This window comes from Oncorhynchus nerka, linkage group LG9a, assembly GCF_034236695.1.
Source record: "Oncorhynchus nerka isolate Pitt River linkage group LG9a, Oner_Uvic_2.0, whole genome shotgun sequence".
Classification (NCBI taxonomy): domain Eukaryota; kingdom Metazoa; phylum Chordata; class Actinopteri; order Salmoniformes; family Salmonidae; genus Oncorhynchus; species Oncorhynchus nerka.
The window spans coordinates 48366898-48392683 of NC_088404.1; the positions used below are offsets into that span (position 1 = coordinate 48366898).

The 25786-nt window shown below is 43.0% G+C and overlaps 1 protein-coding gene, 1 long non-coding RNA gene and 1 other non-coding gene across 6 annotated transcripts in view; all 3 read left to right on the forward strand.

Moving 5' to 3' along the window:
* The window catches only part of LOC115134441 (nuclear transcription factor Y subunit beta), a 37165-nt gene extending 15504 nt beyond the window's left edge, over positions 1–21661 (forward strand). For 2 of the 3 annotated variants that reach the window (XM_029668408.2, XM_029668409.2), the window contains exons 4-7: positions 12981–13178; positions 16573–16651; positions 20644–20723; positions 21066–21661. In XM_029668408.2, coding sequence (XP_029524268.1) covers positions 12981–13178; positions 16573–16651; positions 20644–20723; positions 21066–21098 — 390 coding nt within the window. In that variant the 3' untranslated portion in view covers positions 21099–21661. Of the gene's footprint in view, positions 1–12980; positions 13179–16572; positions 16652–17620; positions 17735–20643; positions 20724–21065 lie in introns of those variants that run through there. The other variant, XR_010464732.1, reaches the window with a different exon arrangement.
* On the forward strand, positions 13185–15323 carry LOC135573410 (uncharacterized). 2 transcript variants are annotated; one of them, XR_010464734.1, is made up of 3 exons: positions 13185–13866; positions 14250–14308; positions 14418–15323. It is a non-coding gene; the product is annotated as an uncharacterized LOC135573410 (long non-coding RNA). The 2 variants fall into 2 exon arrangements; XR_010464733.1 differs by having other exon boundaries at positions 14250–15323.
* LOC115134899 (small nucleolar RNA SNORD67) lies at positions 20780–20893 on the forward strand. The gene has a single exon (XR_003864405.1). It is a non-coding gene; the product is annotated as a small nucleolar RNA SNORD67 (small nucleolar RNA).
* Positions 21662–25786: the final 4125 nt, after the last annotated feature.

Sequence of the window (25786 nt, forward strand, 5' to 3'; positions counted from 1 at the left end):
CATTTATTCCACAGGAGAAAACTTGGTCCAGAGTATGATTGTGGCAGTGACAAGGTCCGGAGACATGTTGGACAAAACCCACTAAGTCGATGATGGCTCCGAAAGCCTTATGGAGTGGGCCTGTGGAATTTTCCATGTGAATATTAAAGTCACCAAAAATGTGAATATTATCTGCCATGACTACAAGATCCGATAGGAATTCAGGGAACTCAGTGAGGAACACTGTATATGGCCCAGGAGGCCTGTAAACAGTAGCTATAAAAAGTGATTTAGTAGGAGGCTGCATAGATTTTATGACTAAAAGCTCAAAAGAAGAAAACGCAGTCATTTTTTTTGTTTTAAATTGAAATTTGCCATTGTAAATGTTAGCAACACCTCCGCCTATGCGGGACGCGCAGGGGATATGGTCACTAGTGTAAACAGGAGGAAAGGCCTCATTTAATACAGTAAATTCATCAGGATTTAAGATTATGATCAGCAATTAGTTAATTGACTAACTGCCATGGAAGTGAGGGATCTAACATTAAGTATCCCTATTTTGAGATGTGAGATCACAATCGCTTTCAATAATGGAATGGAGGAGGTATTTTTTCCAGTGAGATTGCTAAGGCGAACACCGCCATGTTTTGCCCAGCCTAGATCGAGGCACAGACACGGTCTCAATGGGGATAGCTGAGCTGACTACACTGACTATGCTAGTGGCAGACTCCACTAAGCTGGCAGGGTGGCTAACAGCCTGCTGCCTGGCCTGCACCCTATCTCATTGTGGAGCTAGAGGAGTTAGAGCCCTGTCTATGTTAATAGATAAGATGAGAGCACCCCTCCAGGTAGGATGGAGTCCGTCACTCCTCATCAGGCCAGGCTTGGTCCTGTTTGTGGGAAAGTCCCAGAACAAGTTGTAGATAATGTCTACAAGTTGTGTCTGTAAATGCCGATAACGTATTTGAAGGAACAATAGTGTATGTGTGTAATAGAATGTGTGCAATAGAACCTGACCTCCGCCCACATTCCTCCTTCCTCCCTAATCCATGGCTATCCAACCTTATCAGTGACTGAAACCAGACTGTTACCCTTTGGCCCTCTCCATAGGATCCATGAGATTTAACAATTACATAATAGATGTAAAGTAGTTAAAGTAACATGAATAAGTATATATTTCAAGCTAGAAACCTTTATTATTCAAAAACATAAAATACCATCATACCAGCCAAGGTTTTTTTTTCTTTTGTGAAATGATATTTTGCCCATATCGCCCAGCCCTATTGTGTGTGTGTGTGTGTGTGTGTGTGTGTTACAGTGCCTTCGGGAAAGTATTCAGACCCTTTGACTTTTTCCACATTTTGTTACGTTACAGCTTTTATTCTAAAATGTATTAAAATAATGTTTTTCCTCATCAATCTACACACAATACCCCATAATGACAAAGTGAAAACATTTTTTTTTTGTGTTAATTTTTGTTTTGTTATTTGAAATATCTTATTTACATAAGTATTCAGACCCTTTGCTATGAGACTCGAAATTGAGATCAGGTGCATCCTGTTTCCATTGATCATCATTGATGTTTCTACAACTTGATTGGAGTCCACCTGTGGTAAATTCAATTGATTGGACATGATTTGTAAAAGAACACACCTGTTTATATAAGGTCTCACAGTTGACAGTGCATGTCAGAGCAAAAACCAAGCCATGAGGTCGAATAAATTGTCTGTAGAGCTCCGAGACAGGATTGTGTTGAAGCACAGATCTGGGGAAGGGTACCTAAACATTTCTGCAGCATTGAAAGTGTTGTGGAAATTCAGTACTGAGAGAGATTTGGTCTTTTCTTCAAAAAATGTATTGATTTAATGTCGATTAATTGTTGCAATAATGAGGCTGGTTGACCCCCCCCCCCCCCCTTGAGTGTTAAGTAAGTAACCTAACCAAGTAACCTAACCTCAACCCTCCTTATGCAGACCAAGGAGCATCATAAACCACTCTGGCTTCGTCTTGTCGTTATCTGCAAGTGGGTTGTTGTCTTAACCCCACCCTGGCTTAGTTTCCCAGATGCAGTGATGGTTTTGAGACGATGAGTGATTGTTCTACTCCTAAGCTATCCCTTAGTAAAACACATTTTTGTCTATGTAATGCAGTCTTTAACCCATTTGTTAGCCCAAGCCATCTCCAGTGACCATACCCCCAGATTAGCTGCAGGGAACTAGAGTGGAGCCCATGAAAACACAGACACTAATGGGACAGAAATGTCTTATTATTAGTGAAATATTAATTGTTAACCATTTAATATCAAATAAACCAGGTACATATGTACTTTTTCTATCACAGATGTCCCTAAGAACACAGAGCTGACAGAGCTTGAGAAGATCTGCAGAGAAGAATGGGAGAATCTCCTCAAAATATAGGTGTGTGAAGCTTGTAGCATCATACCCAAGAAGACTCGAGGCTGTAATAGCTGCCAAAGTTCTTCAACAAAGTACTGAGTAAAGCGTCTGAATAGATATGTACAATTTCTAAAAAACTGTTTTTCATTATGGGGTATTGTGTGTTGATTGACGAGGGGGGAAAACTATTTAATGAGGTTTTAGAATAAGGCTTTAACGTAACAAAATGCAGAAAAAGTCCAGGGGTCTGAATACTTTCTGTGTCTGTCTGTGTGTGTGTGTGTGTGTGTGTGTGTGTGTGTAAGTGTAAGTAAGTAAGTAGTGTTTGAATGTGTGTGTGTGTGGAAGTAGTGTTTGAATGTGTGTGTGTGTGTGTGTGTGGAAGTAGTGTTTGAATGTGTGTGTGTGGAAGTAGTGTTTGAATGTGTGAGGTATTTGTGTGGAAGTGACAGTAGTGTAAGATAGTTTTGGTACCATTAATTGACTGCAGTCTGGCTATTTAGCAGTCGCATGGCTTGGGGGTAGAAGGTGTCTCGGAGCTTGTTGGTCGGAGAGCCAATGCTCCGTTACCGTTTGCTGGACGGTAGCAAAGTGAACAGTCTATGGCTTGGGTGACTGGAGTCTTTGGCAATTGTTCAGGCCTTCCTCTGACACCGCCTGATATAGAGATTCTGATGGCAGAGAGCTCAGCCCCAGTGATGTACTGGGCTGTCCACACCACTCTTTGTGGCGCTTGCGGTCATGCTGCCAGTCAAGATTCTCTCTTGGGGACGAGGCACTACCGTGCCCTCTTCACGACTGTGCGGGTGTGTGTGGACCATGTTAAGTCCTTAGTGATGTAGACTCCAAGGAACTGGAAACTCGACCCGTTTCAATACAGCCCCATTGATGTGGATGGGGCGTGCTCTCCCCTCTTTCTCCTATAGTCCACAATCAGCTCCTTGGGCTTACTGACGTTGAGGTAGTTGTCTTGGCACCACACTACTAAGTCTCTGACTTCCTTTCCTGTAGGCTGACTCGTCGCCGTCGATGATCAGGCCTACCACCGTCGTGTTGTCAGCAGACTTCATGATGGTGTATGCTTAAAGTAATAAAAAAAAATTGCGATGCACTGATTTTACATTTTTGGCCGATACCGATATCCAATATTTTTCTTGCTTCCAAAAAACGTTACCAATACCGATTTTTAATTATTATTATTATTTTTTTACATTTTAGCTGCCATTTAAGCATCATAGTACAGTTAACACACACATGGACGCAGCGGTCTAAGGCATTGCATCTCAGTGCAAGAGGCGTCACTACAGTCACTGGTTCGAATCCAGACTGTATCACATCCGGCCGTGATTGGGAGTCCAATAGGGCAGCACACAATTGGCCCAGGGTCGTCTGGGCCGTCATTGTAGATAAGAATTTGTTCTTAACTTACTTGCCTAGTTAAATATAGGTCACACACCATACTGACCAAAAAGTTATTTTGTTGGCATTTACGTATGTCCCCATTACCAGTCAAACACAATCAAAACCTATTTCTTTCACTTACTTGCTGTTTCGTTGTTCATTTGTTCAGTCGTTTCATTCTCAACCAGGATTTCTGTGGAGCGGTGTTTGCGTGTCAAAGAAGATGCACATCAAATACCACTATTTGACATGTCAAATAACACAATCTGTTTCAGTAGCTATAGTTAGCTAACTAACTATATAGCTAGGTGTCATCTAAAATAACCCTAATTTATAAGACAGTTCTTATTTGATTAATGGTGGTCAGATCCATCTATGTGAAGCTAGCCACAATAAGGATTAGCCACAATAGTGGACTTTGCGGTTAGCCTTCAAAATAAAAGTATGGCATAATTCTACTATTTGTATTAATTTGCATCACTGTCAATGACGTACTTTTATTTTGAAGGCAACCCGCAAATTCCACTATTGTGCCTAATCCTTATTGTGGCTAGCTTTACAACACATAACCCAGTCCGGTCGAGCCTCACTAGCCAGATGAAGCTAGCTTGCTGCTTATAACGTTAGCTTTGGGCAACTGGGTTATGTAGCTGGTTAACATAAACTCACCCCATTCCGTACAAATGTGCGCAACTGCAACACTCAAACGAGGCTACAAAGAAAACTAATGAGATTGTAGCGACTGTGTTGACTTCAAAATCAGGGTGTGAACTAGGTTTCTATTCAAGCGTTGATCGACATGGTAATGGCTCTATAGTATTGGAGAAAAGTTGAAAAAACTGTCCCTCCGTTACATCGTTATTACGGGGGATGGAAATATACTTAAGTATCAAAAGTAGATGTAATTGATAATGTACTTAACCTCTCTGGGATCGTTCAGGACGCTAGCGTCCCACCACGCCAACAGCCAGTGAAAGTGCAGGGCGCCAAATTCCAAACAACAGTAATCTCATTTAAATTCCTCAACTATACAAGTATTTTATTTTGCACTTCTCGTTAATCCAACCACAGTGAGGGCCTCCCGGGTGGTGCTAGGGCACTGCATAGCAGCGCTAGCTGTGCCACCAGAGACTCTGGGTTCGCTCCCAGGCTCTGTCGCAGCCGGCCGCGACCGGGAGGTCCGTTTTGATTACAATAATTTCCCCACAGGACATGTAGCCTGCTGTATGTTTGGGCCATGGCAGAGAAACACACCAACAATATGAATATTTAGTCTTGCCAAATGATAAAAAAATAAATAAATGTAGTGTGTCCTTGGGTGACCTGAAAGGCGCTCCTGGGTACTCAGTCTCAGTGTTTCCTCTACCACTGCATGAGTCCAGCTTTCTTTAAAATACATGGCCTCAAATTGGTTATGACAATAATTTAGGGGTTGTTGGAAGCCCTATATGATGATTATGTGGTCTATGTAGTGCTGGGCGGTATACTGTATTTTATGACATACCGGTATTGATGCAGGGACTGGTTTAATTACTGCAGTAATGGAGCTGGTCGGTAATCACCACTGGAGGTAATGTCAGAGTTGCGTAAATTCGAATCTGGTATCAGGATAAATATAACAATGAGTCACCGATTTTATACTATGTATTTTTTATTAGCTAAGTAATAAATGGCAAATGCAACTTTCGTATATACGGGCTCATTGTAATACCACGCAGGGCAGAACAGAGAACTGACAAGATGTATGTGAACAGTATTCTTTATACTGTGATAGACAGTTCCAACCCGTCTGTTGGCCTATCACAGTAGAGACTGGGCGTGGTTTAAACTTGCTCAGCCTATTGCAGGCGCTCAGGCGGGTCCCCGCCTCTTGGCGCTTCTGTTGATAGATGTTGCTGTGAAGAACATCCATGCGCTCATGCTCCATACCGTTATCTCGCACCTGGCTCCTGTTATCTAACAAAAGACCGCTTGTTCTGCAACCCCACGCTATGAATGTGCCCCCCCAACTCATTGCGTCTTCTGTATTTTCCATCTCAGTTAAACCTCGTGATGACCACCCCTCCCTATCACAACTTTGTAAGATACATCAAGTCACACCATGTGCTCAATATTGTTACATACAAACACAAGGACAAAGCATCTGCTGGGCTGTTATCTACAGTTTTGCAACATGCAGGTCACACCATGTTACTCAGTTCTTGTCACACACAAACAGGCAAGTAGCAAGCAGTTGTTTAATCTCATAATGATGCTCCAGTGCACAAATGCAGACACCTCACACAACCAACATCAGATAATATTTAATCATATATATAGTAATGGCTATAATGTAAAACACAGGATCCAACAGTAATCACTGAGAACTCAACCAGCTGGTTTGAGCCACAGCATTTTATAGCCAAGTCCATCCTCCTTCAGTCTACACGACACACAATAGATGTATGTGTGGGTCACAAGGTTAAGATTTGTATAAAAGATACTTATAATTCACAGCACACAGTATCTGCTGTAAAAACATGAGAACCCATTGTGTGGATACCAGTGTCTGGCCCCCCAACTCCATACTAGAGCCATCTCTCCTTGGTACCATATAGAACAGATACATTAACTCTTGCCCTGGAATGCAGAATCCACAAAGACATCGTAAATCTTTCAGAGGCCCATCCTCAGTAGAACACACACAGATGAGAATTCTAACAACCTTTTATTATGTTGCATAAAACAACCATCTGATGCAATAACAGCATTATAACATAATCTTGTAATTTCCACCATAGTCCTTGAGCCTCCTGGTACTCCCTCGTTCCAGCTACAGGTGGTAAAGCTCTCGAAGGCTGCTTGTTTGCTGCCTGACTGACTTTTGTTCCTTGTTTTCCAACCCAGCATGGCTTCCATGACTGATTAACAACAGATGTGATAGATGTGAATAAGTCACACATGTCAGGTTGACCTGGCCGTGTTTATTTTTCACCAGATCCATTAACTTCTTTGGGATATCCCCCCTTCTCTCAATTTCCGCCTGAAGACATACCCTAATTTAACTGTAGCTCATGCCGAGATGCAAGGATATGCATATTCTTGGTATCATTTGAAAGGAAACACTCTGAAGTTTCTGGAAATGTGAATTGAATGTAGGAGAATAACACCATAGATATGGTAGAAGAAAATACAAGGAAATAAACATACATGTTCAGTTTTTATTTATTGTTGTTGCATCTTTCAACTGAACAAGAACAGCCAAACATTCAGATATGATGCTGGGGATAATTTCGATGAAGAACATAAGAGGGCAACAGTATTTGAAAAAAGTTTCAGAAAGATATCTTCAGGAATGAGTGAGCTACATGACATTGAGCATGCAGTCACCCAGGTGTCCCACACAAGTTGCCCAAATGTACCCGTGGCCGAATTGGTACAGTGATACATTTAGAAGTAAATAACTATATACAAAGTACTAAAATGCTATCCTAGCACACCCCCACAAAAAAAAATGACAACAAAAAAATACATTTGAAAAAATTTAATAACAAGGTTAACTATAGACACACATTCAATGTATAATGTACACTATTGTGAAGACCCTCAGTTCTCTACACAATATTGTGCTACTGATGCCATGCCCAATAGCATTCTCTTTCTTCTGTAAAGCAGAGGGTTATTGAACATGTGGTGCAGGTGATGGGGCATTTCCTGTGACAAAGTGCACAACGCCTCCCCACTGTGCCCTTTTTGCCCCGAGGCACATTCATGCCTGCAGAGATTAATCTGGACAGGTGAACACCACTGGTTGGAGCAGAAGGGACAGAAGCTGCTGCAGTGGACTTGTTGTAGCAAGCAAGCTCCTGGAGGAGCAGCTCTCTGAAGGCTAGCTGTGAGATGGGGGGGCTGTCCACAGCTCTTAGCCATTTGCTTCTGGAGGATGAAGGAATTCACCACAGCAATGTTGATGAAATGATAGAAAAATGTCTTGTACCATTTCATTGTCTTGTGGAGAACATTTTAGTAGCCTATCGGCACATCTGACAGCTCCACACCTCCCATGCTCTTGTTGTAGTCCTTGATAGCTGCAGGAATGGGGACATTTTTGGTGGTCCATGCCCCAGTAGCGCCTTTCACACGCCTGACGATGTGATCTCCACTGAAAGACTTGTGGATACTGGAGCACATGACCACCTCTCTGGTATCCGTCCACTTCACAAAGAGCAGGCCATCTTGGCGAATCCATCTCATGGTACCCCGCTCAGCCCGCTTAGGCATGTCATTCACGTTGGTTTTCGGAAAGCCCGCTCTGTTGGTCCGAATGGTGCCACAAGTTCACACATCCAGCTTCCTCAGGTCTGCGAACAGGATAGGGCTTGTGTAGAAGTTGTCCACAAAAAGTTTGTAGCCCTTCCCCAGCAGTTGGAAATCAAATAACTCTGTAACGGAATCATAACTGAGGCCCTTACCGGTCGCAAAACTGCTCAAAACAGCAAAAAAAATGGCATGTATATGCACACGCAGAATCATCAAAAACAAATCGTCTGTAACCCCATTTAGTTGGTTTGTTATGCATGTATTGTTTTAGGCCAATTCAGGCCTTTGAGGCTACCATCCTCTCATTGATGGAAAGGTTCTGGGCGGACTGAAAATAGGTCTTGCCGGCCTCAACCACACAGTGGTAGAGGTTTTATTTTGCAGAGCCTATCAAACTTTGCTGTGCCTCGCTTCTTCTCATTGTCCTCATCAACTTCTGGGTCACTGATATGAAACGCCCGTGAGATTGTCAGAAACCTTTTGCATGACATGACAGTGGAGGGGAAAGGCAGTTGATAGAGGGGAGCAGTTTTCCAGTAGTCTTTCAGGGTTTTCAGCATCACAAGACCCATGTAAATTACCATTGACAGGTATCAAAAAAAATATGACATGGAAATGGGCTTCCATCCCTCTTTCTTGCCTGCCTGCTTCTTAGCACCATACTTATTAGTGTTCAACACAAGGGAATCAACAACTGACGAGGTGAAAAACAGCTGAAAAAGTTGCATGGGGCTGTACTTTTGAGGTCATGTCCAGCTGAGGTCCTGGTGGCCTTTTCGGTCTGAATATTGGAGGTGGTGGCGCCACATCCTCCTCCAGCACAGAGTGCCAACGACCCTCCTCTCTGATTGCAGGTTTATCTCTTTCCCACCTCCACTTCTTTATCACTGACTTCACACCTGGCCGGGCGGGGGTAGGTGTGGAGCCGGATACAGCAGGGGTCCGGTTGGATGAACCAGCTCCTATGGGGGATGGGCAACTTGGCAGTGGGGGCTCCCAATCAGAATCGGAGGGACTGTGAAATAAAGACACCGACACACAGGTTCTTTATAGAGTAGGGAACCCAATCACTATGGTGAGGTGCTGTTCCATTCCATGTTTAGATAAAAATACATGTAAAAAAATATCTAATATATACAGACATGCATACCCCCTACCCACAATGTAGAGCCATGTGTATTTCACACATTTCATTAGTGATTATAGATTTATATATGTCAAATAAAATAAAAAATATCTCAAACAACTCAAATGAATAATATTTGATATTATTCATTTCAAACAACGGCATGAGATACTTAGCAGTCCAAAATTGCATCCTCTCCGTGCAAAAACATTTCCTCATTGTGAGTCCAAACTTGTCTCACAATCTGACTCATCAAGTAACTTCGTGTCACTTTCTCTATCAATTTCGTCAATAATATCGTGTAGATCTGTATACCTGGACTTTGCCTTTGATTTTCCAGATTTACTCGCCATAATTATTTTGATAAAATAGCGGAAAATGATCTCGACTCAAATACTGCTAAGCGCAAACAACGTGGCTCCTTCAGGTAGAAATTTCAATGGCGAATGGCTGTGTTAAGCTCAACTTTCAGTTCAAGAGCTGGTCTTCCCAGACATAACCATTAGATATTGCCATTTACCTCAGCTCATTGGCTATCTACCAAGCTAGATTTCAAGACGATCAGTGGTCATTGGGACGAAATACAGTCAATCAACGAAGCACTGGCCATATCATTGGCGCGCAATGAGGTCATTGTTTGGTGTGTTGAAATCAGTTCCTTTCGGTCAATACGTCCCGCAAAAAGAACCATCATGTATGGTTGTGTTACTAACAAAAAGAGGATCGCAATGAAACCAAACATGACTAGATAAACGTAAATTTAGTGTGAGTAATACTTGCAATGGTTTGTTGAAAGTTGGAGACAGAATTCATGACACAAGCCGTTTACAAAATGTATGCTATAAAAATGGATTTATCGAACAAAACAACCATTTATTGTGAAGATTTGACCTTTTGTATTGCCAAAATAAGATCTTCAAATGTAAATGATTATTTGATTGCCTTTTCTGACTTTCGTGATGCTAATATTTGGTTGAAAAATGCTAGTAATACTTGTGTGTGCCGGGCGCTGTCCTCAGATTATCGCATGGTATGCTTTCGCCGTAAAGCCTTTTTGAAATCTGACACTTCGGTTGGATTAACAAGAAATGTATGTTTTAAATGATGTAAGATACATGTATTTACAAGAATGTTTAATATTACGAATGGTGTATTTAGAATTTTTGCGCTCTGCAATTACACCGGATGTTAGCCAGGTGGGACGATCATGTCTAGAGAGCCTAGAGAGGATAACAACACATCAAATTTGAACACTGATGGGTGGTTTCCCGGACACACTTTCCAGAGATTCTCCAATAACCATGCATTTTTATTAAGGCTGGGAATTGCCTCACGTACCTCACAATACGATATCACAATACTTGGGTGCCGATACAATATATTTTGCGATTTTCTAGATTCTAAACTCAGAAAAAAAAGAAACGTCCCCTTCAAGATAATTTGTAAAAATCAAAATATCTTCACTGTAAAGGGTTTAAACACTGTTTCCCATGCTTGTTCAATGAACCATGAAAAATTAATGAACACGCACCTGTGGAACGGTCGTTAAGAAACCAACAGCTTACAGGCGGTAGGCAATTAAGGTCACAGTTCTGAAAACTTAGGACACTAAAGAGGCCTTTCTACTGACTCTGAAAGACACCAAAAGAAAGATGCCCAGGGTCCCTGCTCATCTGCGTGAACAATGCCTTAGGCATGCTGCAAGGAGGCATGAGGACTGCAGATGTGGCCAGGGCAATAAATTGCAATGTCTGACCTGTGAGATGCCTAAGACAGCGCTACAGGGAGACAGGATGGACAGCTGATCGTCCTCGCAGTGGCATACCACGGTAACAGGATCTGTACATCCGAACATCACACCTGTGGGACAGGTACAGGATGGCAACAACAACTGCCCGAGTTACACCAGGAAAGCACAATCCCTCCATCAGTGCTCAGACTGTCTGCAATAGGCTGAGAGAGGCTGGACTGAGGGCTTGTAGGCCTGTTGTACGGCAGGTCCTCACCAGACATCACCGGCAACAATGTTGCCTATGGGCACAAACCCACCATCGCTGGACCAGCCAGGATCGGCAAAAAGTGCTCTTCACTGACGAGTCATGGTTTGTCTCACCAGGGGTGATGGTCGGATTCACGTTACACCGAGGCCTGTACTCTGGAGTGGGATTGATTTGGTGATGGAGGGTCCGTCGTGGTCTTGGGCGGTGTGTCACAGCATCATCGGACTGAGCTTGTGGTCATTGGAGGCAATCTCAACGCTGTGTGTTACAGGGAAGACATCCTCCCCAGACGTGCGCAATGGGATTGAGATCCTCCTCTGTTACGAATCCCTTTTGGCCCGACAGTCTAGGGGGGATGGTAATGAGACCCGTAACATAACTCATGCAAATTATTATTGTGACAAAGTAAAAGTGTGAACGAAATAACCACGACAACAGAAATCTACCGTCAAACTCTAGGTTTATTTATAAACACACGGTAATGGGGAGAGCAGGAAAAGGGGCTGAGCTGGACCCAAGAAAAGAAACAATAAGTATTCAAAAACACTCCTAAGCGAGACTAGCCTACTTTAACAACAGCTAACTAACTAACCAAAAATACAGTGGGTGGTCCGCCCAGTTCTAACTAGTGTATTTAACAAAGTTCACCTACGGGTAGTGTATGCCCATGGGCGACTTGTCTTGGTTTCCCCCTTTTCCCACCAGCAAACAAACACCATAACCAAAAACAATACTCACAGGTGATGACAAAGTGCTATGAGGTGCTTAAACAAAAGAGAGGTTACGACACAAAGCGAGAGTGAAACACAGAGACCTACAGACATGGCATTTACAGAGAGATTGCGCTAGAGATTGAGCTATAGAGCAAACAAATGATGGGGTTTTTAAACCATGGGGAAGGAACTGTGATAGGGTAGGAAATAGGAGGAGGTGTGTCTTTTGATTGTTGACTGATTGGGGAGTGATGGTTTTCACCTGTGAGGGGAGAAGGAGAGAAAAGAAACACACACAGGATACACACACACACAGGATAACTGTATCCGTAACATCCTCCCTCGCCCTTCCTGCAGGCTCATCCTGACATGCCCCTCCAGCATGACAATGCCACCAGCCATGCTGCTCGTTCTGTGCGTGATTTCCTGCAAGACAGGAATGTCAGTGTTCTACCATGGCCAGCGAAAAGCCCGTATCAATCCCATTGAGCACGTTTGGGACCTGTTGAATCAGAGGGAGAGGGCTAGGGCTATTCCCCCCAGAAATGTCCGGGAACTTGCAGGTGCTTTGGTGGAAGAGTGGGGTAACATCTCACAGCAAGAAGGAGGAGGAGATGCAATGCAGTACTTTTGATTTGGACCCCCTCCTAATATACTCACTTGACAGTGAGGATGTTTCTTTTTTTGCTGAGTTGATATTTATTGCAATTTGATGTTCCACACATATTGGTCATTATATGTCAGCTGCAGAGAGACGAGAGAGATTGAGAAAACGAGTTTTGATAATACAAGTGCTGAAAACATGTTGGATCACTTAAAAAGAGAAGCTATAGGATGACAAATATCATAATGTTTGTGCTGACTAGCTCAAGCTAATGCTGGAAAATAAGAAATATATATTCAAATATTGAAATATCATCCCAAAATATCATATCACCCCCCCCCCCCCCCCATCACTGCTTGTTAATCTGTGTCCAGGAAACCGGCCCTGAATGTAATTGCCACAAAATCAACCTTTTTAGGCAGCATTTTGACACATCCACCTTTTCCTATTCATTCTGTCCAGATAGCAAAAGATGCCAAGGAGTGTGTGCAGGAGTGTGTCAGCGAGTTCATCAGCTTCATCACGTCGGAGGCCAGTGAGCGCTGCCACCAGGAGAAGAGGAAGACCATCAACGGCGAGGACATCCTGTTTGCCATGTCCACCCTGGGCTTCGACATGTACGTGGAGCCCCTGAAACTCTACCTTCAGAAGTTCAGAGAGGTGAGAGTGAGATGGGAGAGAGAGCCTGGGTGTGCGTGCGTGCAATTTCTCGACCTAAGACATTTGCCTGTGGACTGGTGCGTTCTCGAGTTCTCAGGAAGTCTCTATGTATGGCCTTGACTCAAACACAAAGGGCTTGATGTTGCTGTGTTCTTCCCTTACCTGGCCATTAAAGGGGAATGCAAACACTTCAGGAGTAGATCTAAGCAAAGAGATATATATATATATATATATTCAATCCACTAATACTAAACGTGCATTTAACATGAAAACATCTCTATATTTAGTGTTTTGATGGTCGACCAGGTTTATTTGAGCAATGATCAGCACCATTTTAAATTGCCATAGAAACGACTGACGCCAGTGCGTCACTGGCAGGAATCAGCAAATTGTCTGTGGTATTGAATTTGCGCACGGAGTGAATCGAAGAGAGTGAGTGAGGATAGGCGTTGACAATGAAGATGGCGACAACAAGTGGCAATTCAAACAGCCCCCGGCTGTATGAATTGGCTCCAAAAAATCCCTCTAAACTTCCATCGGCTGCCCAAGGACCTACAACTTTTGAAGAAGTGGCTCCATGTCCTGAAGAGGAAGGACGTGCCAGCTCGAGCTTGCAGGATCTGCAGACAGCACTTCGGAGGGAGACTTCACGATGAAGGGCCAGGCTAGCGTTTGACACGAGATGAAGGTAACAAGCTAATTGCATCTGAAGTGTTTTGTGTAACACCCCCCCAACAAATAACGTTAGCAAGCAACTCAACTGCAACTAAAATTGCAACACAGTTTATCTGTGTACCCCTGATATTAGGTAACGTTAGTTACTGTAGCAAGCTTCCATCTCAGATAGTCAAGTACTGTAATACATTTTGTTGACAGATTTATTTTTGTAATCTTTTGTTAGCTCCACCTCATTTAGCGAGACTGAAGTTGACATAGCTAATGTTTGCTGAAAAATAAATGTCCCTCTATTGTGTGTGTGTGTTGACAAGGCACACAGGACAGGTAGCTTGTTAATGCCAACTGATATATTTGGGTTCAGTTGTCTTAACAAAACATTTTGTTTGTTTTCAGGATGACATCTTCATCCCTGAAATGTTTTCATCCTAGAGGAGCCTGTGCAGGAGGCAGAGGTGGTACTTGCAAATCTGTGTTATTTCTAAGGCTATTGTTTATTTCAAGTATATGCAGTAATTCTATTTAACTAGCCTAATAGATGCCTTAATTGTTTTCTTCCAACAGGAAGGTACAGTTAGTGCAGCATGCCAAACTGACCACCTGGTGCCAGAGTGTTCCTGTGCTGCGGTGGAGAAGAAGTCCAGCGGGACCATCACTAAAGAGCTCTGGGCCCAGCTAGATTGCGCTCAGAACCATCAGTATACAATCGAGTCCTGCCCCTATATGCCACAGATGGAGCTGACGGAGAGTGAGATCAGTGAAGACCATAACTCGCTGTATGGACCTGAGAGCTCAGAATCACAATCATCTCAGTGTGAGCCAAGATATACTATCAATCACTTTGGGGAAGCGGGATGGTGTTCCGAAAATGGAGAAGGAGCAGGCCATTCAACAGCCAATTCAAAGATACACCCATCCATAAAGGGAATCCGAGTGGAATAGTTTTCCCGCTTATGTTTTTTTTTAAACTCTTTTCAATGGATGTGCTACCTACCTTGTCCCAGTTCTGCTGTTTCGACTCTCTCAACCTATGAATGCTCAGCTATGAAAAGCCAACTGACATTTGCTTCTGAAGTGTTGAACTGTTGCACCCTCTAACCACTCTGGTTATTATTTTGATGTAAAAGGAGCTTTTGTAAAAATACAATTGATTGTTTGCTGTGCTGGATGCTGTGTATTCACTGTCTGAGTGATGGGACATTTTTATAGTATCTGTAGCATATTTTGGTGTGTATTTAATCTACATTTTAACTTCTTAATGTGGCATTCAGCTGTAGAAACAACAACAGAGGCCCCCTGCTCTTCTTTTGGTAAAAAGCTGAGGGATAGGGCCGGAGAAATGTAAGCCCTCTCAAATTCATAGACAGAGTTATAGATGCAAGGACTGACCATCCATGATATCAAAATTGTGATCTGTTTCCACTACCATGTACCCAGTTTGCTTTGGATAAAGGTGTCTGCTAAATGGCATATATTATTGAAGTCTACTTTGACTCTGCCTACTAGTTTCCAGTGTAGGTACCATTCCTTTCCAATAGAAGGCAGCCAAAACTAGTTGAAGTCACTACTCTAGCGACAGGGACACCGGGTTAGTGCGCATTGAAAGTAGTTTTATCTTCAAAGCAAGTTTATCTGGTTACACTTGAACCTGTTGTTACAGTGGACAAGCTAACTCATACTATTTTTTTACATAAGACCCAGGCATTAGGTATATGTCTTAGGCTAGATTTACTAAATTAATTTTAATCAATGCCTTTGCTTCTGGCTATTCTCCCTTGTGTCCCTCCATAGGGTGAACTGGCGATAAGCTGCCAGCCTGTATGCTCTGCAAACAAAATCATAAGAAAAGTTAGTCTGATACCTTAAACTAAATCACAATGTATTTATAATGAGCACGCCCCATTATTGGTTAGAATGAGATTTCATGAATCATGATGTCTACGATTCGAACTCTGGTCGTCTAATCTAAAGGTAAATGTGTTACCTACTCGCCAAACAGCGCTGATGATAAACAGCGTTATAGAATACTATAACGAATACTACATATATTGGACACCTACCCACTACTGATAATAACCTTAAACAATTGATAATCAAGCAAAATTTCACAAATTATTTAACTGGCATATCGACTGCTGACTGGACGAGTAACCTCTTCAGCCAGGAAGTCCTTCGTAAGGATTAGTGACGCGTTCAACAACTACATCGTCATCCAGACAGACTGACAGGAGCCAGGCACCATCCGCTGGGATTTTGTGCTGTATCACCACCATCTCTACAACACACACACTCATACTCTAGCCATTACCTGGCAGCATCCGCACTCACACCAGTTTGTGTTTGCCTACTCCAACCCTCTAGCTGAGGTGTTTCAGGCGGCATATCTGTGTTGTTATTGCTACGAGAATAGACTCTTTGATCTGGGGCAACGATTTGCTCAAACATGAACGGTTTCAGTAGGTTTATTGGCTCCCTAACTAACAATTATTTAATTCTCTGTAATAAACTAATTCGCAGACTTGGAGCTACTCTGTAAATTCAGCCATTTTGGGGAGTTCCAAAATGCTCTCCTGCCATTTACGCAACAATGCCAATATGACGGTTTACAGCTGGCGTTGTAAATCAGTGTTTCCATTCCCCTTTAACATATCACACGGTTGATGCTGTGGAAATACAGCTCAATGTTAAATACTAACACGTTCTTAATGTGTATCTATAGGCGATGAAAGGGGAGAAGGGAATCGGAGGCGTATCTGTAACGGAGGGACTCGGAGAAGAACTCACGGATGACAGCTTCGGTAAGTGGGGCCTCAATCCTCATAGAAAGTATCAACTGTCGTTATCTTCCTCCAGCACTCTGTTAAAAGCGCAATGATTAGGCCTAGATGAAAGGATGAGAAGTGCTGTATGTATAAATGTACTCCTTTGTTATTTATGTGACAGGGTCATCAGCTAGTTTATGGTCCAGTTGACTTTCATGGCCTTATTTACTGCAGTTCTTCCCCCCTGGACCCAGTCATAATCCTCCCCTGAAGATCAACAGATAAGAGATAGGCCTTTCATCCTGGTCTCCCTAGGACAATAGATTATTAGGCAGTAACCTAGAGATTAGTGGCCCGGGGCCTAAACCAGAAACCTATTGTGTTTTAGGTTATGGTCCTGCTGAAAGGTGAATTTGTCTCCTAGTGTCTGTTGGAAAGCAGATTAAACCAGGTTTTCCTCTTGGATTTTGCCTGTGTGTAGCTCTACGTTTCTTTTTATGAAAGAATGATAAAACATAAGCATGGTGGTGGCTGCATCATGTTGAAAATATGAAGAGTGGTACTCAGTGATGTTTTGTTGGATTTGCCCCTAACAGTGCTTTGTATTCAACACATGAAGTTAATTTCTTTGACAGGTTATTTTCAGTTTTACTTTAGTGCTTTATTGCAAGCAGGATGTATGTTTTGGAATATTTGTGTTCTGTACAGGCTTCCTTTTCCATCTGTCATTTAGGTTAGTATTGTGGAGTAACTACAATGTTGTTGATCCATCCTTAGTTTAATGACTGTAATAAGAGAGAATTAACTGTTTTAAAGTCATCATTGGCCTCATGGTGAAATCCCTGAGAGGTTTCCATCCTCTTCAGCAACTAAGTTAGGAAGGACGCCTGTGTCTTTGTAGTGACTGGGTGTATTGATACACCCTCCAAATTTCAATGAATAACTTCACCATGCTCAAAGTGATATGCGATGTCTGCTTTTTTATTTGTACCCATCTACCAATAGGTGCCCTTTGCGAGGCATTGGAAAACCTCCCTGGTCTATGTGGTTGAATCTGTGTTTGAAATTCACTGCTCGACTGAGGGACGGATACTTGTATGTGCGGGGTACAGAGACGAGGTAGTCCATGCAACTTATTATGAGACTTGTTAAGGAAATGTCTACTCCTGAACTTTTTTAGGCTTGCCATAACAAAGGGGAAGAATACTTATTGACTCAAGACATTTCAGCTTTTCAATTTTGTAAACATTAAAAAAACAACAGAATTCCACTTTGACATTATGCGGTATTGTGTGTAGGCCAATGACACAACTTGATTCTCCTTTATTCTATTATATGTTTAGTAAGTCCTCTCATTTATAGGGAGACTGACAGAAGGCGGGCTCTAATGGCCGGACAGTGTGACATTAGGAACGACCCGTTGATTCAGAGAACTCAACGTGTTTAATGTTCATATGAGATAAAGCTGAGATTTCCTCATAAGAGTTCAGGTTTTTTTTCCTTCTGTTCAGAGGACAATTTCTATCTTAAAAGGAAATAGGCTATTCATAATTCTAAACATGACTTGAATAAGTTGCATACATTATATGTTTATAGTAAAAATGCATATTATACTTTTAATAACATGGGAAAAACCAAATGGTTCATACCAAAACGTGAGTTTTTCTGTTTAATACATTGATAAGGAACTCTTATGTTCTGGCGTTAGCACCCTTTTTTGCTCTTTGTTCACAGAGATATATTTTTGACTGCAGGTGGCACTCGGGGTCGGAAAGAAATGGGGGGGGAAACAGATGAGATTTGGTATTTTATTAGGATCCCTGTTAGCTGTTGTAAAAGCAGCAGCTACTCTTCCTGGGGTCCACACAATACATGAAACATAATACAGAACATCATTAGACAAGAAAAGAACTACATACATTTTTAAAAAGGCACACGTTACCTACATATCAATGCATACACACAAACTATCTAGGTCCAATAGGGGAGAGGCGTTGTGCCACGAGGTGTTGCTTTATCTGATTTTTGAAACCAGGTTTACAGTTTATTTGAGCAATATGAGATGGAAGGAAGTTCCATGCAATAAGGGCTCTATATAATACTGTATGTTTTCTTGAATTTGTTCTGGATTTGGGGACTATGAAAAGACCCTTGGTGGCATGTCTGGTGGGATAAGTGTGTGTCAGAGCTGTGTGAAAGTTGACAATGCAAACAATTTGGGATTTTCAACACATTGACTGCATCACTTATTTTTTATAAGAAACAGTCTCCCCTCAATTCTTAGCTAAGAGAGACTGGCATGCAAAGTATTTATATCAGCCCTCTGATTACAATTAAGAGCAAAACGTGCCGCTCCATTCTAGGCCAGCTGCAGCTTAACTAGGTCGTTCTTTGCAGCATAGGACCACATGACTGGACAATAATTAAGATTAGGCAAAACTAGAGCCTGCAGACCTTGCTTTTTGGAGTGTGGTGTCAAAAAAGCAGAGCATCTCTTTATTACGGCTAGACCTCTCCCCATCTTTGCAACCGTTTAATCTATGTTTTGACCATGACAGTTTACAATCTAAGGTAACGCCAAGTAATTTAGTCTCCTCAACTTGTTCAACCGCCACACCATTCATTAACAGATTCAGCTGAGGTTTAGCACTTAAGGAATGGTCCCTGATGTCCTTTATGGCCCGTCATATAATGAAGCACATTCCGGTGACTCTGGTAACCCACTCAAGGGCAGGAAGGGTGACTCTGGTTCATGTGTTAATGTTTAATTGTAAATCGCCCCCGTCGCGCATATCCTCCTCGTGGGCCCTCGTCGCAACACATGAAAATCTTCTGAAGAACTGTCAAAAAAAGTACACACCATTATAAAGCACTTAAATGTTGCTAAAAGTAATTAATTAATTGAAAATCTTCTGAAACCGACACTCTCTCTTTACTGCCCAAATACAGATAGTAAGAACATGGACCAGCAAGCTATCTGTGCTATAAATGACATCAGAGTTCAAGCACTGTGCTGTATGGGTTTTGACTGACAACCGCTCTGAACTTGAGCACTGCACGTAACAAGAAGTTGCCCCCATCCCTCCCACTAATTGGGCAACGTTTGCAAATGTTTTGTTGTTTTCTGAGTGACAAATGCTGTAAATGAAGAGGGCTCGATGTATGTTGAAAGATAACACATTGAGGATTCTAATAAATACCGCTTTGATGTCATAGAACCAAGCCAAAAACCTGTGAGTCCAAATTTGCCCATCACATTTCCATATCATAAATCTCATGTCATATACAGTGTCAACGTTTATGATCACGATGCTTGATGTACAGTTACAAGATGACATGGCGTCATACCCTGGGTTGTTCTGAATAGAATGAGCCTAAGACAATTCGCTGCAGAACACGCACCTCTATGCACTCATGACTCCTTGCTATGCGCACCAAAATTACGATCTGTTTCACTGAATACCCTTGTGAAAGCCTAATACTGTAAGGTCAGATTTTATAACTTAGCTAGCCATGTTTACAGTATAACAAGCTTTCAAATTATGCCCAGCTGGCGATTTATAATCGGACGTTTTTGGATTGTGTAAACAACAGTAATTGTGTGATGGCGGGGATTTAGGGTTATGTTCCAAACAAATAAACTACAAGTGAGTCATACAAGTGCGTTGAAATGACTTAGGAACGAACTGTGCATATGTTGGAGAGGTGTGTAGCCACTTGGAGACACCAGTTAGTCCTCTCACTCAAACCCTTGCCATTTTTTTGTCAAATGTTACACCTACCCCACATTTTCCAGGAATATTCTCATCATGTTACTGAATTTATCCAGAGTATTTTCTGATTTTGTTTTCAATAAATGCGGCAAAGTACAGTAAATGTAAAATGCATATCAAATCAACAGTAATGTTTTGGATTCCGTTGTCAGGTTAACTGTCGTCCTCATCTTTGGTCTAATAATTTTCCCCTAATCTCCAAACTCTTCCCTTTCAGTTGCTACCATACTTCAATTGATCTGTTTCCTCTTACAGCGAGCCAGTTGCCTGCTGGAATAATAACTGCTGATGGACAACAACAGAATGTCATGGTTTACACCACCTCGTACCAACAGGTAAGGTTTCTCCTGAGTCTCCATGCACGCTGCTAGTACTCATTAAAGACCAAACACGTGAGAGTGATGAGTTGCACCATCAGTCGGGGCGCTGGTTGCAGTGGCACAGGCGTCCCGTCCCGCACCTCTCTGGGGACACACCCATGTGCACAGGGGCCATCTGACTCACCACCACCACAAAAGTACACACCCATGCACAATTTGTGCACCCCGGAAAATGTTAAATCACGATTAATGAATATGTAATAGAAGAAACATCTGGGTAACCCATGGCTTGCAGCTAACCATAAAGAAGTGAGAAATACAGATCTCTACATGTAAGTTCTGCTCTCGTTCCTCCAGATTCCTGGAGTGCAGCAGATCCAGTTCTCTTGATGAGGTTCCGGAATTCCTCATTCTGAATCAGAACACGCCGTTTGGAATGGGGAGGAGATTACTGCAATACTGAACACTCAGGTCAAAAGATGGTGGTGGAAGATGGGAACACCCATGGGCGAGTGAGAGGGGAGCATATGCAGAACTTGCAGATTTGGGTTTGAATCAGAATCAGATTAATGTTTTGGTCATGATAAAGAACCAGACTGGAGCTGATCTGGAGCCATTTTTTTGTGGCTGTTTTTCGTTTGTTTATTGGAGATTGTTTTCAGAACACTTTATTTTTTGTTTTCCTCCATGTTGTGTATCACTTGAGTTTTATCCGCGTTTGAGGGAGGGAATTAATTGGGAGTGGGGGGCGTGAACACGAGAAGCAAAGTTGAAATGTGTGTCTAGGGATTTGGTGACCTCTTTGAAGCAATAAAAACAAAAGTTGTTGAACGTTGACTTCTGCACTCTAAACTCCATTGTGAACAATTATTTAAGATTAGATTCATGTAACTCGTCTATAATTTCTGTAAAGTTATTTTATGTCAGTCCTTTTAATAAAAATGTTTGCGTGATGCCAGTCTCCATTTTGATTTATTTTCCGCAAGTTTTTCTCCTAATCTCTCCACTCTGTCAAGATCCTGTAAAACTACAGCACCACCTAAAGTAGTAACCTAGTCGGGTGGGGCCTATGGTTGCCTGCTGCCCAGAGAATGAGAAGTGTATGGACAGAGTGAGCAACGTGCAGGAGCGAGTGACCGACCGAGAGGAGCAGCTAATGGATTTACTAACTGAAGTTATTTAGAGCAGGGCCGAGCCTTATATTTGGCAGAAGCAATTGGGCCGGAGGTAGGTAAGGGCCTGAACGTCTCGGTCATGGCTAGAGCTCTGACTTAAAATGAATGCCTGTGCAGGGCTCTAGTGTACAGCTTCCTGTTGAAGCGAGCTACACTGCTACGTGAGACTCACTCGATGCTGAACTTTGGTAAGAGACCGAACCAAAAGTGAACTTTGACCTACATTAACAGGTGTCTTGTCAGTCACCGGTAGTTATCAGATCATTGCATATTTTGTTTGTTGCATGTTTGAGCTTCTGCTGATCGCTTTGGTAAGTTCATAAAAAAATAAAACTTATCGCTTTGCAAACTTTTGAGCTTGCATTTTTGTGTTACTTTAACCACAGCCAATCGCTTCAGGGTAAGGAGACGCGATTTGAGGGCGGTTGAGAAGTAAACACACTTGAAAGCTTCCAAATGAAGCAACTTGTGCAGTTATTGCAGTAGGGGTTTTCCATAGAATACAGCTCAACTTGATTATAAAAGGGAGGACGAGAATGATAGAACATTTGTTTAATTTGTTGTCTTTGATGGTGGAGATCTACTAGACTTGTGAGCTTTCTGAAGCAGATTTGCTTGCAAACTGGTAAACTACAGTTGAAGTCGACAGATTACATACACTTAGGTTGGAGTCATTAAAACTCATTTTTCAACCACTCCACAAATATCTTGTTAATAAACTAGTTTTGTCAAGTCGGTTAGGACATCTACATTGTGCATCACAAAAGTAATTTTTCCAACAATTGTTTACAGATTATTTCACTTATAATTCACTGTATCACAGTTCCAGTGGGTCAGAAGTTTACATACACTAAGTTGACTACCTTTTAAACAAATGGGAAAATTCCAGAAAATTATGTCATGGCTTTAGAAGCTTCTGATCATTTGAGTCAATTGGAGGTGTACCTGTGGATGTATTTCAAGGCCTACCTTCAAACTCAGTGCCTCTTTCCTTGACATCAATGAAAAATCAAAAGAAATCAGCCAAGACCTCCACAGGTCTGGTTCAACCAGGCAGAGACAGCAAGGGCGGTTCGTCCCTTCAGTGCCTTTCCGTTCACCTTCACACCCCTGGCCAGACTACACTCAATCATTGGACCTACTGAAGAGATGAGTCTTCAATAAAGACTTAAAGGTTGAGACCGAGTCTGCGTCTCTCACATGGATAGGCAGACCGTTCCATAAAAATGTAGCTCTATAGGAGAAAGCCCTGCCTCCAGCTGTTTGCTTAGAGATTCTAGGGACTGTAAGGAGGTCTGCGTCTTGTGACCGTAGCGTACGTGTAGGTATGTACGGCAGGCCCAAATCGGAAAGATAGGTAGGAGCAAGCCCATTTAATACTTTGTAGGTTAGCAATAAAACCTTGACATCAGTCCTAACCTTAACAGGAAGCCAGTGTAGAGAGGCTAGCACTGGAGTAATATGATCACATTTTGGGGTTCTAGTCAAGATTCTAGCAGCCGTGTTTAGCACTAACTGAAGTTTATTTAGTGCTTTATCTGGATAGCCGGAATGCAGAGCAATCTAGAAGTGACCAAAGAATGGATTAACTTTTCTGCATCATTTTTGGACAGAATGTTTCCGATTTTGTGCAATGTTACATAGATGGAAAAAAGCTGTCCTTTTAAACATTCTTGATATGTTCATCAAAAGAGAGATCAGGGTCCAGAGTAACGCCGAGGTCCTTCACAATTTAATTTGAGACAGATCCAACAGAAGATCTCTTTGTTTCTTGGGACCTAGAACTAGCATCTCTGTTTTGTCTGAGTTTAAAAGTAATTTTGAGGCTTTACCATGTTTCATCGAAATGTACAGCTGTATATCGTCTGCATAATAGTGAAAGTTAAAATGATGTTTCCGAATGACATCAACAAGAGCTCAAATATATAGTGAGAACATAGTGGTCCTAAAACAGAACCTTGAACACCGAAATTTACAGTTGATTTGTCAGAGGACAAACCATCCACAGAGACAAACTGATATCTTTCCGACAGATAAGATCTAAACCAGGCCAGAACTGCAGACCATTTTGGGTTCCTGATCTCTCCAAAAGAATGGTGATCGATGGTATCAAAAGCAGCACAATGGTCTAGGAGCACTAGGACAGATGCAGAGCCTCGGTCTGATGCCATTAAAATTGTGCGGGTTGACGTAAGTTCCACCTGAGGCAGGGGAAGAGGAGAGCGCAGGATTTCGCCTTGGACTTCCGGACCCTGGCTGCCAGCGCGGGATTGAACGACAGGGCCCTGATCAATCACTACAGGTGCAGTCCGCGAGAGGATGTCCGTCGGGATTTCGCCTGCCGAGACACCACCCTCACATTAGAACAGCTGGTGGACATGTCCATCCAGCTGGACAACCTGCTGACTGCCCGCGGACGTCCGGATCGGGACATGTCAGTTCCATCCCCCAGCACCACTCTTCCTTATTGATTCTCCTGCGTTTCCAGTTGTGCTGGGCTTACCCTGGTTGGCCTGTCATGACCCCAGTATTTCGTAGCAACAGAGTGCTCTCAAGGGGTGGTCACGAGAGTGCTCAGGGAGGTGTGTGGGGGTTTCCATCGGTGCGGCTACGATGGAAAGGAGATGGAGAGTGACTGCATTTCAGCCGTGCGTAATTGGCCGACTCCCACCACGGTAAAGGAAGTGCAGCGGTTTCTGGGGTTTGCAAACTACAACCGGAAATGTATCTGGGGTTTTGGTCCGGTAGCAGCTCCCATTACCTCACTGCTGAAGGGAGGACCGGTGCAACTGCAGTGGTCGGCTGAGGCGGACAGGGCTTTTGGTCACCTGAAGGCTCTGTTTAACAGGGCTCCCATGCTGGCTCATCCGGATCCCTCTTTGGCGTCCATAGTGGAGGTGGACACGTCCGAGGCTGGGATAGGAGCCGAGCTCTCTCAGTGCTCGGACACGCCACCAAAGCTCCTCCCCTGTGCTTTCTTTTTGAAGAAGCTCAGCCCGGCGGAACGAAACTATGATGTGGGGGACCGGGAGCTGTTGGCTGTTGTCAAGGCTCTGAAGGCGTGGAGACATTGGCTTGAGGGGGCTAAACACCCTTTTCCCATCTGGACTGACCACCGCAATCTGGAGTACATCCGGGCGGGGAGAAGACTGAACTCTCGCCAGGCAAGGTGGGCCATGTTCTTTACCCGTTTTGTTTTCACTCTGTCCTACAGACCAGGTTCCCAGAACGCTAAGGCAGACACACTGTCCCGAATGTATGACACAGAGGAGCGGTCCATGGATCACTCTCCCATACTTCCGGCCTCTTGCTTCGTGACACCGGTGGTGTGGGAGCTGGACGCGGACATCGAGCAGGTGTTACGCACAGGGCACACTCCCCCTCAGTGTCCAGCTGGGTGCCTGTATGTTCCGACCAATTGATCTATTGGGCCCACACGTCACCGTCCTCTGGTCATCCTGTCATCGGTCAGACGGTGCGTTGCCTTAGTGGGAAGTACTGGTGGTCCACCTTGGCCAAGGACGTGAGGGTTTATGTTTCCTCCTGCTCGGTGTGTGCCCAGTGCAAGGCTCCCAGGCACCTGCCCAGAGGGAAGTTACAATGCTTGACTCATAACGAAGAGCTGCTGGCAAAACGCACGAAAGTGCTGTTTGAATGAATGTTTACACACCTGCTTCTGCCTACTACCGCTTAGTCAGATTATATGAAACGCAGGACACGCTAGATAATATCTAGTAATATCATCAACCATGTGAAGTTAACTAGTGGTTATGATTGATTGTTTTTTATAAAATAAGTTTAATGCTAGCTAGCAACTTACCTTGGCTTACTGCATTCGCATAACAGGCAGTCTCCTTGTGGAGTGCAACGAGAGAGAGGCAGGTCGTTATTGCGTTGGACTAG